Consider the following 20,590-nt stretch of genomic DNA (forward strand, 5'->3'; position numbering starts at 1 on the left):
ACACTGTTATAAAAGTAGTACTTAATTTATGCGCTCATTTTATGCATGCATGTTATTGTATAGCAATATTATGTGTGTGTGTAGAAAGAAAGGGAAGGGAATAAAGCATTATCTACACATTCATGACCTGGGCGAAGTTTGCGCCCCAGAGACGTGCGGAGACAAGGCGTTTACGGCCGCATCTCCCCTGCGAGACAATGCAGGTCTGTAGGGTGCGGCCCATCGCCGTGACAGCAAGGGGAGTGGCTTCTAGCAAAAGAGCCCACTCTGATTGGCCCAGGCCAGGAGCTAAAATGCCGCTACCTGAGCCAGGTAGGGTAGATAAAGTGAGACTACCATAGGGTCTAGCACTTGTTGTTCTGAGTTCACATTCCTCAAGCAACAACCTTCTTGGTCCTCTTGCCTGTTAACTTGCTTTGTTTCTTTCATTTTGATTTCAAGTTGTTTTTTTCATCCGTTTCTGCAAAAAGTAGACGTGATGACAGAGGACATTTTAAGTGGAGCGAGGTGTGGATCTAACACGAGCGAAAGGTGAGTGTGAAACTTTTGGTGAGGTGAGTGAGTGCGAAAGATCTTTTCTGCACGAATAGGCTGCGTGTCGTGAGAGGTGAGCAAAAAAAGGCATTGTCTTTGTTTTATACTGCCCGAGACAAGCTGACCTCAGAACAATTTGCGAAAACTCTCGCGGCCAGATATGTTTCTGAACTGACCGTAGAATGACTGTGATGTGTCAGTGCTGAGGGTGGATCACTCTTCAGAAGAAGATACATTTTAGCAGAGAGGCACAGGTTACTCCCAAGGTACAATTGGACTAGGAAGAAAAACACCTATGTTCTTTGGTGTGGTTTTCACTGTAATGCAATTGTAATTGCACAAGTGCAATAAGGCATGCGTTTGTGTGTGTGTGCGTGTGTGTGTGTGTGTGTGTGTGTGTGTGTGTGCTACAGAAATGGGGGGGAAAAGGCTGATAAAGGTGGGGGCAGAGAGTGAAGGGTAGAGAGAAGAAGAAAAAAAGGCACGAAGAAAAAAAAAGAAAAAGGAAAAAAAATAAAGAGGGGGAGTTGGTATCAAACACACCCTGCTTAAAAAAGGAGTGCCAGGAGGAGTGTGTGTGTGTGTGTGTGTGTGTGTGTGTGTGTGTGTGTGTGATGGGGTGGGGGGGGGTCATTGGCGTGTTGGGTTTCAGAGCACGGTAGTGGTAGGCTATAGAGCAGAGCAGCAAAGTATCTTTGTGCCGACGTCAGAGCCAGAGATCAGGATCAGGCTCCAGAGCCCTGCCAGCCCACAGGCATTTAGGGGGACATGACTGCTCTTGTCCTGCACTGGGAGGGGTGGGGGGGGGGCAATCCACCTCCACAGGGAGGCAGGGTTTCAAGTCAAATGCAAATGCATACTTTTGTGTGCGTGCGTGTGTGTGTGTGTGTGTGTGTGTGTGTGACACAAGTCTTCTTTACTTTACTGTGATTTCCTTTACCACAGATTAGTAGCTTAGATTGCAACTGTGTGTTTATGACAGACTGAGTAGAAGGGTGGGGATGTCTCAGGTCTCTGTCCTCTTACACCGTATCACCTCTGATGCCTTATCTGTCTGTCTGTGACCAGGCTGGACACATCAAGCACCACCAGGTGTGCCGAAGGAAGACGCGCACCCATGAATTTTCTCCTTCATTCCACCGGAGTCTGTCGTTTGTCATATCAGATTTCAGTGGGGTGAAGTTTAAAACACATGGGACTCTCCCACCTCTCCAGCCTCAGCCATGGCATCCAGGTTCACCTCATCCAGGGATTGTAACTGGACTTATAGATAGATAGATCGATAGATAGATAGATACTTTATTGATCCCCAAGGGGAAATTCAAGAATGAATGTATTGATATTAAATGTTCACTGCCTACACAGTACAAACTACACAGTACTAAGTAATGACTATTTCCACCAATAGTCATTATTTTATTCATGCAGAATTGTAATGTAGTAACGTAAGCAGTGTCCACTTGTGTGGTTGTGTTGGCGCAGCTCTTTAGCAGCTGGTGTCAGCTCAGATCAGTAGAGGCAAGGCTAGTGCAATGTGCACTCCCCTTCGCCATCTACCCCATGCCGCCGTTCAAAGAGGGACGCCATTTGCACACATTGTCAAGAAGCCTTTCACTTTACGGTGCTCCGTTTGATGCAGTCCGCCCCTCCCAAATCACTCCAAACGCTAGGTGGAGAGGCAGTGGTTCACCCTGGGGTCTTGTAAAGTTCATCCAAGAAAGTAAGCCCCCACCCCCATACATTGTGTCTGAGCTCTAAGTTCTTGTCTTTAACCATCTCCATTAAACATACTGCAAAAGTATTGTACTCATAATACTTCCGCAATGTGTGTGTGTGTGTGTGTGTGTGTGTGAGCGTTTCTTTTTACCTCCTGCAGGGGGCAAATTCCCCTGTTTGCCCCTGCTTTCATTTCCCTGCCCTGCTGCCACTAATTAGCCAGTATGTGCCAGGGTGCCCCTACACTAATGCAGAGCAAGTTTAAGGTTTCAGGTGCTATCCCAACGTGCCTTACTTTCACACACCCGTGCAGAAAATCCTATTTAGTGTGGCTACTTAAAGCTTAACGCCATTACTCCCCAGCCACACATAATAAAGCGAGATCAATTCCTGGAAACAGAGGCTGGCAGGCAAAAGGAGATTTGGAGCTTGTTGATATGCCTGTTTGAAGTCAGTCTAACTGATCCCTCCTGCTGTAAGCTTTTGCTATCTGTGTGTTTTTAAATAAAGAATTGACATGAAAAGTAACAGATCTTCAACTGACGGTTTAGCCTGTTGCCCCCTTTTATGCTGCGCTGCAGCTGACATGCTCTTTCTGAAAACATCAACCCCCTTTAAAACAGCTACACATTATACACTAAGACAAGCTTTCATGAGCAGCACTGATATACAAAGAAAGCACAATAATATTTTGCTGTCATACTGTAGAACTTGTCAGCAGTACCATGACAGCTATATTAAAGCATGGACGGAATACTTGAAGTTGCTAACTGATGATTAAAGCAAACACACGTTGTCTTCCTATTTGTGATGGAGTTCAATAGCTTTCATGCAAACCATTTACATTAAAGAGACCCTATGCAACTTTCTGCAGGAGACGATCGCTCTTTGTTTACATCTGGAAGTCTGAGACGAAGAACCACGCTTGCAAATTATATATTTAAATATAGCCTATATATGTATAAATATACACGCTAAAGCTGTCGGGGAAGCTCTGCAGAGAAAATGCAAGCATAAAACGAGCGAAAACGAACAACGAAACCGAAACCAGAGATGAAATCGCCAATCCTGCATAGTTCCTCTTTAAGGCCATTTATTAGAGGACTGAAAGATGGAATTGCATAGACATCACAATCGAAATAAACTGAAATTATAATCTCAATGTGCATGCCCTGGCACAAGTTTGTAAGGCACTAAGAGATGAGATATACAGTTTTGCTGGAGGAAACTGCTGAAATTAATTCTAAAATATACTGGGAGCCAGTGCAGTTAATGTTGTATTGTTTTGTAACAAGAGATGAAAGTGTGTAGCCAACAGTGTGAGCTGAATAATGCCCCTGCTTGTCCATAAAGCCCTCTGGTGGGCACAGACCAATAAACAGAACACGCAATTCTAGAATGTTTCTCAATTCTAATCTTTATGACACTGATCTCCTCATAGAATTAAGGAGGTAATCCATGTAAAAAAAAAATCTTTTGCAACAACAACAAAACAAGATTCTCACCAAATTCTTTTTGGCAACATCTGGGTTGTCAGTATGCAAGCTGGCCTCCTCTATCTTCTCATTCCCATCTCTATCCTCGTCAGCTCAGTCACGTGTGAGGACACAGGTGAGTTGAGCTGCGAGCACATCTGTAACCACAGCAATGGCTTTCAAACTCAGACAGGCAGGCAGTCCTTCACAGTAGCTCCACTCCCAGAGCATGGCACCCTGCTGGGGGATATTGACACAAGCAGGTAATTTAGGGAGTGATGTTGACAGTGACGGAGGGGAAACGCTCATCAGCTCCATCACACACTCTGCTAATTGAATCCTTCCCATGTCTGAGGCACACCACATCTGTCCCAGGCACAGATGTAAGATGTACCAAATGAGCTGGGTGATACACAGTACAACGCAGGCAACACCCCTGTGTATTAATATTGCTTCCGGTAGATCATTTTACACAGCACTTGTATCTGTCACTCAATTTACAGGTAAAGCAGGCAAGTATGATACCATAGGTGCAGTCTGTGTAGCAGTATCTAGTTCTTAGAATTCAAGGCGTAGATGCACAAGCCCTCATTTATGAAACGTGCGTACAACCAAAAAACAGGCGTACGCTTGTTTCCACGCAAAGCATGGCATTTATCCATTTGAACGTGATCGGTGGCTACGCTCAAATCTCACATCTAGTCTCAAGTCATATACGCAAGTTTTTCAGGCGGCATAGCACCATGCAGCAGTAAATGGGCGGTGGATTAGAAAGTTGAACATATGAATACATGGAATATCTTGGACAGAACACTCTTCCTGCACGTGTGTAGTCTATTTGCTGTAATGTAGCCTATTATGTTGACACACTTGATATAGGATAGCAATATAGGAGATGATTACTTTCTCTTTGGCAAACGCAACATTCATGAATTATATATTTGTTAATTATTTCAATGGGCAAATGGCAGTGTCGTATGGTTTTGTAACGAATATATTTATAGTATGATGCGTTCTCTCTGCGAAAATAAAGTTTGTTGCGCTTAAATCGCTCTAGTTTCCCGCCTTCCTTGATGACACGTCTAGCTGTCAAAATTAACAAGGTTCAGTTGGACGTCACTGTGGCTCGAGATCACAAATTATCTTTTTTGGACGTATAATGCACCTCCATGTCGCAAATTCTAGGGGCAAGGCCATTAAAACGAGCATATAGGGGCGTGATATTTAAATCACGCTTGTTTCCAGCCGTCACATTTATCAACACACATTTATTCTTACGCTGGAATTGGAGTGATACGAAAGTTTCATAAATCACAAGTGAGCCCCTCATCTGAGCGCAGATGATTTCTGCGCTCAGATGTACGCTCTGTTGATAAATGAGGGCCACTGTGTTTTCGGCTAAGGTCATATACTGTACATTCTTTTTCAACTCTACACTTGACGAAACAGTGAAGTAGTTTAATCCATGCAACTTTAACAGTGAGGAAAGCACATATGAGATTGCTGCACAGGATTATGCTGACATACTGTACAGTAGGCTATATTATTTCAAGCAATCTAATTTAAAAAGTAGAAAACTTTGAGCAGTAAGGGGCCAACAGAACTTGATGAGAGAACAGGGTTATAAGACAGCAGAAACTTGGGTAGAGTAGAGTAGAGTGGGGTTAGAAGCCAAGCCATGCTGTACTGTCAGCACGCTTCTCTGGGCCCACTTATCACGGGCGGCAGCAACAGCTGCAGGCCAGCTCCGAGCCAAACGAGTCCCCACGGCTCTTTTGTCGGGGGCCAGCGGTAGCTGAGCGGCCCCTCTGTCCTCTCTCTCTCTCCCTCTTGCCCCCTGCGGACCCCCCGCTGCTCGGTGACCGCGCCCTGACCGTGCCCCCTGCCCGTCCACCCACCGACGCTGCTGCTTCTCTGCTGGCCGGCCGGCTGCAGTGGCCGAGGACCTGGGCAGCCACCAGCTGGAGCGGCTAGCGGAGCTGCTGACGCTACGGGAGTGCCAGGACCTCCGCGACGCTCTGGCCCGGCCCGAGGAGGACGTCCTCGCACACGTCCAGCGCCTCTCCCTGGACAACAATGACCTGGGGCTGGGACTGCTGCGGCGCCGCCAACACAGGGACACCAGCGGTGAGAGTGTGACCACATGCACTCACTCTCTCATCTCACTCCATCTAGTCTATAGTGTGACCACATGCACTCACTCTCTCATCTCACTCCATCTAGTCTATAGTGTGACCACATGCACTCACTCTCTCATCTCACTCCATCTAGTCTATAGTGTGACCACATGCACTCACTCTCTCATCTCACTCCATCTAGTCTATAGTGTGACCACATGCACTCACTCTCTCATCTCACTCCATCTAGTCTATAGTGTGACCACATGCACTCACTCTTTCATCTCACTCCATCTAGTCTATAGTGTGACCACATGCACTCACTCTCTCATCTCACTCCATCTAGTCTATAGTGTGACCACATGCACTCACTCTCTCATCTCACTCCATCTAGTCTATAGTGTGACCACATGCACTCACTCTCTCATCTCACTCCATCTAGTCTATAGTGTGACCACATGCACTCACTCTCTCATCTCACTCCATCTAGTCTATAGTGTGACCACATGCACTCACTCTTTCATCTCACTCCATCTAGTCTATAGTGTGACCACATGCACTCACTCTCTCATCTCACTCCATCTAGTCTATAGTGTGACCACATGCACTCACTCTCTCATCTCACTCCATCTAGTCTATAGTGTGACCACATGCACTCACTCTCTCATCTCACTCCATCTAGTCTATAGTGTGACCACATGCACTCACTCTCTCATCTCACTCCATCTAGTCTATAGTGTGACCACATGCACTCACTCTCTCATCTCACTCCATCTAGTCAATAGTGTGACCACATGCACTCACTCTCTCATTTCACTCCATCTAGTCTATAGTGTGACCACATGCACTCACTCTCTCATCTCACTCCATCTAGTCTATAGTGTGACGAGATGCACTCACTCTCTCATCTCACTCCATCTAGTCAATAGTGTGACCACATGCACTCACTCTCTCATTTCACTCCATCTAGTCTATAGTGTGACCACATGCACTCACTCTCTCATCTCACTCCATCTAGTCTATAGTGTGACCACATGCACTCACTCTCTCATTTCACTCCATCTAAGCTATAGTGTGACAAGATGCACTCACTCTCTCACACACATATCCATATCATTCTGTCTCCACACACGGCATCTTTTACCACTGTTCACATGTCAAGCCAGTCTCTCCTCTCATTTGTCTGTCTATCACACAACATCAACTCCATTTAGGTTTACTTAAAGTTGTCATTATCTCAATGTTATTCACAGTATCAAGTCACTTCCTGTTCACCAACGATTCCCTCTCTTATTCACATTGGCTACTCACTGTCTACTTCATTCACTCATTCACTGTTCACTCTCCTTACCTATAGCTTTTTTACTCTGTCTCTCCCTGTCTCTCCCATCTCAATTATCTTTCCATCAAGTCATCCTCTCCAGTCTCTCTCCCTCTCTCTTTTTCTTCCCTCTCTTCCATCACTCCTTCTGTTCACTCACTCTCTTCATTAACACTCTCTCCTGCCTCTCTCTCTCTCTCTCTCTCTATAGACACGTTCAAGGAGTCAGCAGTCATGGTGGCACATGCTTGTTGACACCCTGAGGGTTGTGAGACGACAAACACTAGTGTGTGACTGGCTTGGCGTCCCGGGCCTGTCAAGCGCACGTTTGATTGGCCTATTCATATTCATTTCTATTCACTCACATGTAATTTCCTCATCAGTAAAAATAATACCCTCCGAGGGGGGTGGAGGCTCTTAGTGACACACTGATTTTTAAGATAATAGAACACAGAATGGACAGGCTCTGAAAGTGACCGTGCAGGACAGGAACACAAAAGCTTGGAGGCACATTCTGACACACACACACAAACACACACACACACTTACAGACTGAGAGTCCCGTAAAAAAGGTCACTGGCGTGTATTTGAGAAATAGGATTACATGAGGTGTAATCGTGTGTGAGGAACTCGCGTGAACTTGTGTTTGCTGCGCCCGCGCTGGGGTTGGCAGGCGTGCCCGCCTCCGACTGGGTGGCAGCAGGAGCACGACTGCTGTCTGAGCTGCCTCACGCTGGCCATGTTTGTGTGTGTGTGTGTGTGTTGTGTGCATGTATTTATGTGTGTGTGTGTGTGTGTGTGTGTGTGTGTCTCAGCCAGTGACAGCGAGGCCGAGTGCCGTTCGGAGCTGACAGACTGGCTGCAGATGCACGGGGAACAGATGTACTACGACAGGCTGTCTGGCGCTCTGCAGCAGATCGGCAGGACCGACATCGCCATAGGTCAGGCAGAATATGTGAACAACTCACACACACACACACACACACACACACACACCACCCAATACAACACAATAACACACCTGCTGCAGAGCCTCAACTTCATTAAATGGAATGAAGAGATTTAAGCTCTCCCATTGACAACACACCTCACGAATTTCCTATTTCAAAGAAATAATGTGATGTACAACAATGTTCTGTGAAAAGGTAAAAATCTATCAATTTACAGGATATTGAAATGTATGTTGTGTGACCGGTTGTGTGCCAAGATTGTGAAAAGAGCAATCACATCACTACTTGTCTCAGCGAATCTTCTGTGTTAGCCTTGCCGACTCTGTGTCCTCCACCGCTCCCCTGTCACATGGGGTGCCACAGGGCTCTGTGCTTGGCCCCCTTTTATTTTCCATCTATCTACTCCCACTTGGCTCAATTCTCAGGAAACATGGCATCTCTTTTCATTGCTATTCAGACGACAGCCAGATCTATGTCCCTCTTAAAAAGTCAGACTCCTATTGTTAAGCCATTGATTGAGTGTTTACGCAATATTAAGGCCTGGATGTCTCTTAACTTTTTACATTTTAATGAAAAAAAAAGACAGAAGTTATGGTTTTTAGTGGCACAGGCCAATTCGTAATAATCTGGGGGTAAAGGTGTATGCTGACCTTAACCCTTAAATGCATAACATGGGTCACAAGTGACCCGGACGAGTTTATTTTTTCTGTAACTCAGCTATAACTTATTTTCATGACCCAGCACTCCATGATATCCTCAATTAACTTGTTTTTGTTCATTACAATACTAAATATATTTTTTTTCTCTTAAACATTTTAAATAAAAACACTTTTTCTGTCACTACCCCTCTAATGCATAACATGGGTCACAAGTGACCCGCATTCATTTTCTATGGAGTTTTGTTGAAGAGTTAGGGTTTCTTAGCTATATTTAAGAAAATAATTTAATTTGTCATCTAATATTCCAGGTTTCCATCACTTACTTAGTTTCTTCCAAACATCAATTATTATTTTCATTAATTGATGGATACTCCTTGAATTCCAACTCTTTTTATTTGTCTAAATTACATTTGAACACATGGGTCACAAATGACCCGCATTCATTTCCTATGTAAAATTAGCCTATAATCAGAATTTCTTTGCAGTACTCTTTGAAATCAGTGTAATTAGTCATTTAATATTCAAATTTACCATTACAAATTCAGATTTTAATAAACAGCAATAATCGTTCACTCCTCTATGACTACTCTATGAATGTGAGTAAGTTTAGTGAAACAATACAATGATTGAACACATGGGTCAGAAATGACCTGTGTGTGCAAAGTGTGATTATGTAAGATAATGAATATTATGAGAACAATTTTAATACAAACAACAAATTCTAATATTTCTAATACTAATCTGATTAGAAATAGTTGTTATAGGCCCCAGCCGTGGCGCGGTTGGGGCACCTGCACCACACGCCGGCAACCCGGGTTCGATTCCTGTCCCGTGGTCCTTTCCAGATCCCACCCCAATTCTCTCTCCCACTCACTTCCTGTCATACTCTACTGTCCTGTCCATTTAAAGGCATAAAAAGGCCAAAAAAATAATCTGAAAAAAAAGAAATCTAAACATTTTTAATTTGCTTTTGTAAAACACTGTACATTATGTCACTGACACTTTGAATACCAATACAGAACTGCAGTGCATCAGTAACGCAATTTATGTCCATAACTATGGATCTATGAGACTTCTCTCAGACCGTCACCATGGTCTACCTGTGGATGGCATCATTCATAGGTATACCGTGGTGACGGTCTGAGGGATGTGAAAATAGATCTATAGCGAGAGGACTTGGAGAACTGGTTAACTTTCAAACTGTGGAGAAGTAGTAAATGCGACTAAAACTGATGGTTTTGCTTGTCGTACCACCTCAAGCTGGTCATTTTAACTGGTGTTGCTGGTCTACATTGTTGGTTTTTACTGGCCATGCCAGCTTATGTTGGTCATTCTAGCAAGCCAGCATGACCATCTCACACCAACAATGTCAAGCTTGGCAGGCTGGTCACCAGCATGACCATCTAACACCAGCGGTATCCCACACGACAGGCCATGACCAGCTTCCTCAGATGGTCACGCCAGCATGTCAACCTGGTGGCCTAACCAGCTACACCAGCTAGCAGCAATAGCTGGAAGAAAACTACCAAAGATCAGCTCAAACCAGCTACCTGCGTACCAGTAGGGATGTTTCACAAATGACCACTGTCACTTTATGGTCCTGGCACACAGGCCGTGTGCATTTGGAGCAGGAGAGGGTGACTTTTCTATCACTGGCAGTTGGACAAAGGCTGCATCGCTTTCTCTTGGATTTTCTTGTCTTAAGTCCTCTTGTGGCTGGGTTGTCTCAGCACTCCCCATATCGCCATGGTCTTGCAAATATTATAGTTACATAAAATGGTTCACATAATATTCATTATCTTACTCACAATCACACTTTGCAGACACAGGTCATTTCTGACCCATGTGTTCAATCATTGTATTGTTTCACAAAACTTCACATTCATGGAGTAGGCATAGAGGAATGAATATAATTATTGGTGTTTGTTAAAATATTAATATGTAATGGTAAATTTTAATATGAAATGACAAATGACACTGATTTCAAAGAGTACTGCAAATAACTTTTGATTATAGGTTCATTTTACATAGGAAATGAATGCGGGTCATTTGTGACCCATGTGTTCAAATGTAATTTAGGCACATAAAAAGTGTTAGAATTCAAGGAGTGACCATCAATTAATGAAAATAATGATTGGTGTTTGGAAGAAACTAAATAAGTGATGGAAACCTGGAATATTAAATTATAAATTGAATTATTTTCTTGAAAATAGCTGAGAAACCCTAACCCTTCAACAAAACTCCATTGAAAATGAATGCGGGTCACTTGTGACCCATATTATGAATTAGAGGGGTATTGACAGAAAAGTGTTTTTCTTTAGAAAGTTTAAGAGAAAAAAATACAACTTAGTCTTGTAATGAACAAAAACAAGTTAATTGAGGAATTCATGGAGTGCTGGGTCATGAAAATAAGTTTTTTTTAAAGAAATTGCTAAGAAACCCTAGCCCTTCAACAAAACTCCATAGAAAATGAATGCGGGTCACTTGTGACCCATGTTATGCATTAGAGGGGGTTTCAATAGCTCATGCATCAAAGGGTTAAATTTGACACTCAGATTAAAGCTGTGGTGAAAGTCTAGCTTTTTTCAGTTAAGGCAGCTGGAAAAAATCAAACCAGTCCTTCAGAGACAGCACTTTGAAACAGTAATCCATGCCTTTGTGACCACCCGGCTGGATTACTGCAATGCACTTTATATGGGGGTTAGTGGGTCGTCCATTGCCCGTCTGCAACTAGTCCAAAATGCTGCTGCTCATCTTTTAACCAACACTAGAAAGCATAAACACAGTTCACCTATTTTAGCCTCGCTCCATTGGCTGCCTGTTCATTTTAGGATTTAGGCCCCACCATACCTCTCTGAGCTGTTACACCCCTACATTCCCAGCCCTTCTCTCAGGTCAGCTGACCAGCTGCTCCTGACAGTGCCTCGAACTAGGCTAAAATCCAGAGGAGAACAAGCTTTTGCTGTTGCAGCCCCAAAACTGTGGAATGTATTGCCACACTACATCAGACAAGCCCCTTCACTGTCTCATTTTGAATCTCTGCTTAAAACCCATCTTTTTTCACTGGCTTCTGATACCAGGTAGCATGGTTGATGTGAGGTAAATTATGGGCAGTGCACTTTATTTATTTATTTATTTATTCTGATCTGATTTGACTTATTTTTATCTTATATGTTTTGTTGTTTTATCTTATTTTATTTTATTTTATTACTTTAAGTTAATTGATTACTTTTATCCTAATCTTATTTCATCCTACTTCTCTTATTTTATTTATTTTACTTCTTAGAATTAGTTTTATCTCTTTTATCCTACTGTTGTCCTCATTTTTGTGGTGTGCTGTAGTGATGCGTGGGTCGTCTCGTAACCCGCGGGTCGGGTTGGGGCGGGTAAAGAAATTATCACTTTCTTTGCGGGGCGGGTTGGGGCGGGTCATTAAAAACAAAATTAAATTTAAAAATCCAAAATACTGTAGCGCAGTGTATCGCCTCCCCCTCCCCTCTGAGTCGTGGTTGCCAGCTTGCTGCATGATCCAACAGGAAAGTAGGCTGCTAGCTTTCAATGGCAAGTGCTAATGTTGTTTTCCTCAGCATTACGACAGAGAAACGAACTCTGATAATGCATTGCTAACGTTAGCAATGACTAGCCACTATTATTTCCCAAACAATTCCTTAGCCTACCTTTTCAATTCAATGAGCCACCTCCTCCATATTGCTCCACATAACGTTACTTTGCACAAACATGCATAACTTTGTTCGACTGTCATCAATAGGCTATTTGAAATGTCCATTTATATTAACACTAGAAGCGCCAAGCGCCGGTCATTTGACCGCTGACGCGTATTACTAGAGGCGCCATGTAGGTTTGACCTAGATATACCTAGAACTGCCGGGCTGCGGTCAATCTTTTCACTCGATTAAATTCCAGGACCCTACGTTCACGACTTTTCCTAAATACGCGTGTTTTGTCACCCAGAATTTTTACATGATCAAAAGCACACCGGTACAAGCTAGTTTAGAGCTATTTTGCGCTCACTTATGTGACAACACTATGTTCGGCCATGTTTGTCCAGGCTGCTATTCTCTTTTCTCACAGCAGATGTCGCAAGGGTTTCCTGTCAGTCGGGCATGAGAATAATATTTTACCATAAAACATATCGTTTATATGTGCAATATGTATTATATGTGCTTTATTTTAATAACTATTTTTCATTTACATGGCATAGTCTATGGAGGCGATTTACAGTGGTAAAATGCGAGTTTGTTTTGAAAACGTTGCGACAGGCCTACATGTGTAAAAAATATTTTCGTCGTAGCCTATTTATGTACGTAGGGCGCGTATTCCTACGTACATTCATAGTTGTATATCTTATCTTCCATTTGTAGGCTATCTTTTAAAGCTCAGACTAATGTATAAGCATTTTCTTACATATTTGCTGGACTGACTGAGTTACGTCAAGTCAAGCACCTATCCTAATGCAGCTTTTGTACAATGTCAAGTGCCGCAGCGTTAACACCCCTGTCTGCAACGCCGGAGACTCGGGTTCACATCTTGGCAGGAGCGAAATACAGAATCTTATATCGATTGAATCACTGACCGTTTTTCAACGTCGATGAACAATTATTTTTTGTTAATGGTTATTTAATAACAAACTATCTGAAATAAACGGATGAATCACAATACTGTTTAGGCCTACCATTAACAAAAAATAATTTCGCCAGCCAATCATTTTCTGAGCCAAATTGAGCCGCCATCTGACAAACTTTGACTAAGCCAGTTAGACTTTTTGCATCTAAAAATAATTATATCATAGTGACACGCGAAAAAATAAACGATAGCTTAGAAACCAGGCCTGCATGAGATTTTCCCACTGGACACACCACATCAATATTGTGCTCGTTCCTACGATACACAGGACTCACAGTGAGTTGACGACCAATGAAAATGACATGGGGAAAAGAAGCAAACAAAGTAGCCTGATTTTGATCTCACCTTACATACTTTCCTAATTCCTACGTAGGGCTACTCAGACTTTTGTTAAATCGTCAGGGCCCGGTTGCACAAACACCAAAACCAAAGATTGATGATATGAACCAAATATTCTGGAACAGATGGATTTACAGCATTGAACGTGATAGGCTATTAGGCTACTGCTGCAACTTCCACCGTTTCCTTTCCAGAGATTGCTGCGCTGTTCACAACGCAATGAACGCATGCAGTCTACATTGGAGTGAAACGTGCAGAACGTTGTCCAAAACAATACAATAACATTGTGTGTTGATATCTAATACAATATACACATCTGTAGACATGAAGTGGCAACTAAAGCCATTATCAGTCATGAAAACTGTGGCGGCTGCATTAAGGTTTTGGCTGAGCCAGCTAGCCAGCCAACAACTTCATCAGCCAGCCGTTCTCAAAGCAAATGGCTTCGGGGTCTATATATAACACAATCCATTGCAGCCTATTTGAAACCGATCATCCCCCCTCCCCCATACACTCGTCTAGGCTAGGCTACAGACATCACCGAGGCATTGAGGACAATTAACTGCCTCCCCACCCCCACCCCCACTCCATCTATCCCGTCCCCTGCATAGACCTACTAGGCTGTAGGCTGGCTGTTTAGGCAACTCGTGGAAGAATGCGCAATGTTTCATCGCATATGCGCGTTTCAGAATGTTCGAATTCGCCAGCGTGCGTGTAGTTATGTGAATAGAAAAGAATAAAATATAGCCTACTTTATTGATGCCTTGGTCAAAAGGACTTCCGTTATGAATAGGTTGGGGATCGAACCAGCAACCCTTGCATGCTCAAGCCAAAGCTCTAACCAGTGAGCTACAGCCCTGCTTATCAATTGTGTGAAAATGTGTGTCTGAATGCTGAATGTCGAATTCACATAGAAGTTAGCTTAAATTGTAGAAACAATAGGCCTATAGCTTTTTTTCAGCAGACATCGCAAACATAGCCTACACATTCGCAAAACGGAGAATATCATTCACTCATTATTTTAAATTATGCTACTTCTCACGCCTATGCCTGCTCAGCATAGCTCTCTCTATCTCCCTCCCTCCGAGGTAGCTAGACCCTATAAGATGCTTCTCCCTAAATGAATGAAAGTTGTTTTAGAAAGTAGCCACGGTAGCCTGTAAAATGCGGCATGAAATCCTGGCTACTGTGTAATTGAAACCAGACTGTTAGGCTCTTCGTTCCAGGTGACCAGGTCCGATCATTTTCGGCGGCGCGAACATATAGGCTACCTATTAAATGAATAATAGTGAATTTGGGGAGTGAATGAGAACTAGCCACATTCACTTTTAGAGCATTTTAGTTGAAAGTCAAGTTTGCTTAAGGTTTGTTCAAGAACTCTTCCAAAGTTTTTACCTCAAACAACACAAATCAACACAAATACATGAACAGATAACTCAAACCTGCACTATATGTCATAATGAAACAAACAACCACAGATTATCAACAACACGGTCTGACACGAATGACACATGGCTTAGTGCAAACTGAATTTATGACCAAACGATTTGATTCGTGCACGAAGCGCCATCTAGCGATCATTATGTGTAAGTAAAAGCCTCCCAGTCTAAGGACTCAGCGGTCATTTGACCGCCTCGCCGCGCTTTAAGTAGTTCACAACAGCACGGCGCTTCTAGTAGGTCGTCAAAGCGGTCAAATGACCGGGGCGCAGCGCTTCTAGTGTTAAAGGGATAATCCGGAGTGAAATGCACTTTAGATAAATTTTTCGGACTATTGGGAGTACATACGTTGAGTTGACACCAAAATCATGTCATTCGAATGTATTTTGAGAATGTTCGAGTTCACCGTTTTTAGCCAAAACTCGTTAGCCTGGAAGTGACCGGGGCAAGTCCTTTCGCCGCTACAAAACGCTATTTTTATACCTCTTCTACTGTTCCAACCAACACTACACTTACGTGGTAGTGAGTAGAGGGTCCCTAAAGCCAAACCGAAGTATCCCCACGTATTTATGTGGTCGGATAGAGAGTCCAGAATGAATTTAATCGAGTCCGTACCTTTCCGGAAATGTTATTAAAATGTTGTTAACGCGTTGCTAGCTGCAGCAGTGACATTTCCGGAAAGGTACTGACTCGATTAAATTCATTCTGGACTCTCTATCCGACCACATAAAGACGTGGGGATACTTCGGTTTGGCTTTAGGGACCCTCTACTCACTACCACATACGTGTAGTGTTGGTTGGAACAGTAGAAGAGGTATAAAAATAGCGTTTTGTAGCGGCGAAAGGACTTGCCCCGGTCACTTCCAGGCTAACGAGTTTTGGCTAAAAACGGTGAACTCGAACTTTCTCAAAATACATCCGAATTACATGATTTTGGTGTCAACTCAACATATGTACTCCCAATAGTCCGAAAAATTGATCTAAAGTGCATTTCACTCCGGATTATCCCTTTAAGTAGCCTACAAGTAAGCTAAGTTAGCCAAACTGATGAATCTTTACCTGTCCAGGAGCAAATTAACAACACTGACGTCTGTCTTCAAATTCTTCTCCGTTTTCAGCCGTCTCAATCTCCTATACAAATCCTTTTTTTTATTTCGGACGTATTTCGTATAATGTTTAGCCTAGATTACAAATGCTGCTTTGTAGGTTTTTGCTTTGTAGCCTATTTCTTAATGTTTAAAATGTGTATCATCTTGTTATTAATGACCTGATTTATCGTTCATATTCATATGTTGTTGCCAGTTTACAGGGCGATGTTTCCAAGCACTTTCAGGCTGAAATGAATTACAATGCTGAGTAGGCTATGTCTATGTAGGCCTAATGGTCGCGGGTACGGGGCGGGTTTTGTCTGAATAGATACAGTGGTGCGGGGCGGGCTGGGGCGGGCCAAATAATTTCATTAATGCGGGATCCGCGGGTTGAAAAAATACCCGACCCGCGCATCACTAGTGTACAGCACTTTGGAAACCTTGTGTTTGTTCAAATTGTGCTATATAAATAAAGTGGATTGGATTGGATTGGACATCACAGTAAAAGTATGGGTTGAAACACACAACAAACTTTAAGTGTTATCTTACAAATATGTGAGGAAGACCAGCCGCTGTGTGCATTTTTGGATGGCAAAAGACGCTGAAATATAGTCTCAATATAGTCTCCACCATTAGCAGTGTCAGTGAGGACGGTTAACATCTATAAAACCCCCATGCTACAGCACAGTCCCCACAGCCTCTCAGATACAGCACTGTTCATCTCTCTGTTTACTGACACACAAGAGAGGCCCCTCATAGTGAACAGCAATTAGGTTGCCAAGGCATCTGCACTACCAAATGAAGGCTAAGAGACCTATAATATTCCAATGGCCCACAAGACAACACAGTAATGAGAGAGAAGGAGAACCAGAGAGAGAGAGAAAGAGAGAATTTCCCTCTGCAGCATGGAGCACAGCACATAGTAAGTTTGCAACAACTTTCATATTATGTTCGTCTCAGTTGAGTGTGAGCATTTTAAACTTTTTGTAAACTGCAATGATGCTAGGCACAATTCAAAACTCTCTAAGCTTCACTCAGCCCCAACTTTGAGAAGTACGCTTCAGCGCCTTTGAAGATGCATCTCCTGTGATGTCTCGTCTCCCAAACACAGAGGCAGATTAGCAATCAAACTACGAACAGATGCCCACCAAAGTTATCAAACACAGACCTTTTAAATCAGCTACACGGACGCCGTATGGCACCCGTCATGTGCTTTAGTGATGTTCTAACAGGCATGGGATAACGAGATATCACAGCACTCTTTTTTGTGAGGGGGGCGAAATAAAAACATAGATTGCACTCTGTGACTTATATAATGAAATAACAACATATCTATTTTTATTGCTGTCCAAACTGATGAATCCATCTGAGCGGATCAGCTTTTTTTCTTTCTTTCTTTCTCTTTCTATCTTTCTGTTTTTTCGCGATGCTGTGAAATATTCTACATAATGCTGGTCTCTTTGCTGGCACACTCTGGATTGTGCTGCACAGGAGACCCCACACTCGAGTGGCGTCGGATATGGCAAGGTGTAAATGATCTGACAGCAGGCTCACTGGAGCCCGCACCAGATTCACTACCGACCATCTGCTCCTTTCATCATCCAAGAGAGGAACGAGGGACAGAGAGAGAGAGAGAGAGAGAGAGGAGAAAGAGAGGGGGGAAAGATGACAAGCGCGACAGCCCAAGAACATCCTTCAGTCAAAGCGAAACGCGTGGTACTGGCTGAAAGCAATCTCCTCTCGAATGGAGAGGATGAATTCATGGCAGATACAAAAGACACAATTACGAACGTTTTAATTGTCAGCCGCTAAATGACTCGCCATGAGAGATGTCCACTCAGTTGCTGTAGCCTTGCACAGATTAATTAGCCACCACTTGTGCTTCTTGTTCATGGCCCAGAGATGCCAGTCTGTCTGCCATGTTTATTCTTTGTCTTTGGCATCCTGTCTGATTCTCTTTTCATGCCATTTCCTGTCTAGACTTTCATTTTTTGTTTGATTTGTTTATGTGTCCAAAACAGGGAAAGCTCAGATTATGCAAAGATATGACATGAGACATGAATAATCACAAATGTTTGTTTGGAAGCACTGTTTGAAGAAACACATGCTTGAGATTGAGAGAGATTAAGAGAATCTGTGTGTAGAAAATGTCTCTATTTGCATGGCAACTGACAACCCAACACTGTGTGATGTCCCCCCCAGAGGTTGCCAAGAACATAAACCAGGCCAAGGCCCTGAGCCTGCAGCGCCACGTAGATGAATACCACAACCGCATCGAGCAAATGGCATCGGAGGAGAAGAGTGCCATCACAGACCCACACACACACACAGTGAGACGTTCGGTACGGCAATGTAAGTAACCTACAAATACTACAAGAGTACATTATTAAAGGTGGGGTATGGGATTCACACAACAGCTGGCAGATTTTGAAAAAATACAACTCAAATAGTCCTACCCTCTTTCCTCCAAGCTGGTCCTAACTCCACCCATTCGAAGAACATGTACACACACTCATGCACGAGCGAAAATTCAGATGCGGGAGAGCAAGCCAGGCTAGGCACTCTTTGACAGGGGTAGAGCTGTAAAATATGAAAAGCCAGCCCTGGTGTCTATACAGCACATACAAGCTCTAGTCTCCATACATACATACAATCTTTCACATGAGCTTCCTCTGCAAGCAGGTTAGTTGGCTGGCTAGTTCTACATTCTTTACTCACCTCCAAAAGCGGGGATAACAGTACGACCAGATGATTAACTTGTTTAATTTCCATTTCAGTGCTTCCAAATCAGTGGCTGCAAATGTGTTACGAATAGGATTTCAAGTGATTTTGCACAAATGGCCTTAAGGTTTATGGCCTGCATTCATACAAGTTAATGTACAATTTACACTACTGGCCTTATGCTCCAAGTCATGCTTTTCATTCTATTTTCATTATTTTACATTATCAAATCGGTTATCAAAACCCATTGGCAAAGCCTTAAAGGGATATTCCGCCATATTTGGAAATAAGCTCATTTTCCACCCCCCCTCGAGCAAAACAATTGATATTTACCTTTTTCCCGTTCATCCAGCCAGAGTCTGGCGATACAACTTTTAGCTTCAGCCTAGCATAGATCTAAACTAAAAGATTGTATTTCTTGATTTTGCTTACAAACGGACGGTTTTACCCGTTCACTGAACAAAGTTCAGTTATGGAAATTAAGCACCACTTTCCCATCTAAAATATTGTTTTACTGTAATAATCTTGTTAGAGTTAGGACTTAGGTAGGCCATCTCTTGCCAAGATGGTCCTGCTTTGTTGGATAGCACGCATTTCAGGTTTGGGTGCAAAAGAAAATGCCTCCATTCCACTATTTACTCCCAGGTGCAAATAATCACTTCATACATTAAATTCATATTGGACTCCACACTGGTGTTTTATTTTGTTGTTTGACTGGCAGTGAGAGATTTAACCTGGCAGGACCTGGAGCTAGTGGTGGAGCGAAAGCCAGTACCCCCCAACCCCCGGGGCCTGCTGGACGGGGTGTGGCCCCTAGCCTATGGCCTCCTCCTGGGTTTCTCCAGTGCATTGGTGATGAGTGCTGTCACCCTGCTCTTGACTGTGTGCATCTGCAACAGAGCCCATAGAGACTCCGCTGGCTGCAGCAAGAGAAGAAAGAGCGGCCATCTTCTGAGGGGTCATCGGGGGGAGGTCTGCTGACCAGTGTTGTGACGTCATCAGAGATGTTGGCCAATCAGGAACTGCAGGAGACACCTCTGCTCATTGCCAGCCAATAACGACATAGTTCGACAACTACTTGCCACTGTAAGAAGTATGAATGTATAGTTTTATGAAGAAAATAAATCATAATCGGTTCAGATTTCTCTCTAAACCTATAAAAATTCAAACCTGAGACTCAGATCTCTTTTCTTCCTGTCTGCTTGCATGTGATATCTCCTCAGGAGGATGGGGAGAAAGTAATTTCCTCGCTTAAACCACTTTTATTACATAAAACAAGATCTACCTAAAAGCGCCCCATCCAAGCGTCTCAGGGGACGACAGAGAGAGGTTGTTAAAAATGTGGTGAATTCAGAATAATCAATGGATCGCTTTGCCGCAGGATAAGAGAAGTCTTTACAGCATTTGAGTTCAGCTATGTCACATGTCTCCCTCAGTTCCTGGGTAAGATAACTCAGTATTTTTTGGCAGGTTTTCAGAGAAACTGGAGTATGTTTGGATGTAAAACTACTTGTTCGTAAAGGTAGGAGCAGGCTTCACTCAAGACTTAACATTTTTTAGAGTGCTGACCAAAGTATAAACTATCAT

General features: G+C 43.2%; 1 protein-coding gene and 1 long non-coding RNA gene across 2 annotated transcripts; both read left to right on the forward strand.

Moving 5' to 3' along the window:
* The first annotated feature begins 325 nt into the window (after positions 1-325).
* On the forward strand, positions 326-2,778 carry LOC134087063 (uncharacterized). The gene is made up of 2 exons (XR_009939797.1): positions 326-531; positions 1,603-2,778. It is a non-coding gene; the product is annotated as an uncharacterized LOC134087063 (long non-coding RNA).
* Positions 2,779-3,788: 1,010 nt separating this feature from the next.
* On the forward strand, positions 3,789-20,058 carry LOC134086957 (transmembrane and death domain protein 1-like). Its single transcript, XM_062540153.1, has 5 exons — positions 3,789-3,861; positions 5,661-5,852; positions 7,979-8,104; positions 18,485-18,634; positions 19,725-20,058. Exons 1-5 carry the CDS (start codon positions 3,789-3,791, stop codon positions 19,982-19,984), a joined length of 801 nt encoding a protein of 266 aa, XP_062396137.1. The 3' UTR covers positions 19,985-20,058.
* Positions 20,059-20,590: the final 532 nt, after the last annotated feature.

This window comes from Sardina pilchardus, chromosome 7 (assembly GCF_963854185.1).
Source record: "Sardina pilchardus chromosome 7, fSarPil1.1, whole genome shotgun sequence".
Classification (NCBI taxonomy): Eukaryota; Metazoa; Chordata; class Actinopteri; order Clupeiformes; family Clupeidae; genus Sardina; species Sardina pilchardus.

What these genes read in the sequence shown, in the direction of transcription:
- LOC134086957 (XM_062540153.1), top strand. Translation starts at nt 3,789, where the DNA reads ATGCAAGCTGGCCTCCTCTATCTTCTCATTCCCATCTCTATCCTCGTC. An exon ending in CCAACACAGGGACACCAGCG is followed by an intron (nt 5,853 to 7,978) that starts GTGAGAGTGTGA and finishes TGTGTGTCTCAG; the next exon opens with CCAGTGACAGCGAGGCCGAG. An exon ending in GAGACGTTCGGTACGGCAAT is followed by an intron (nt 18,635 to 19,724) that starts GTAAGTAACCTA and finishes TTTGACTGGCAG; the next exon opens with TGAGAGATTTAACCTGGCAG.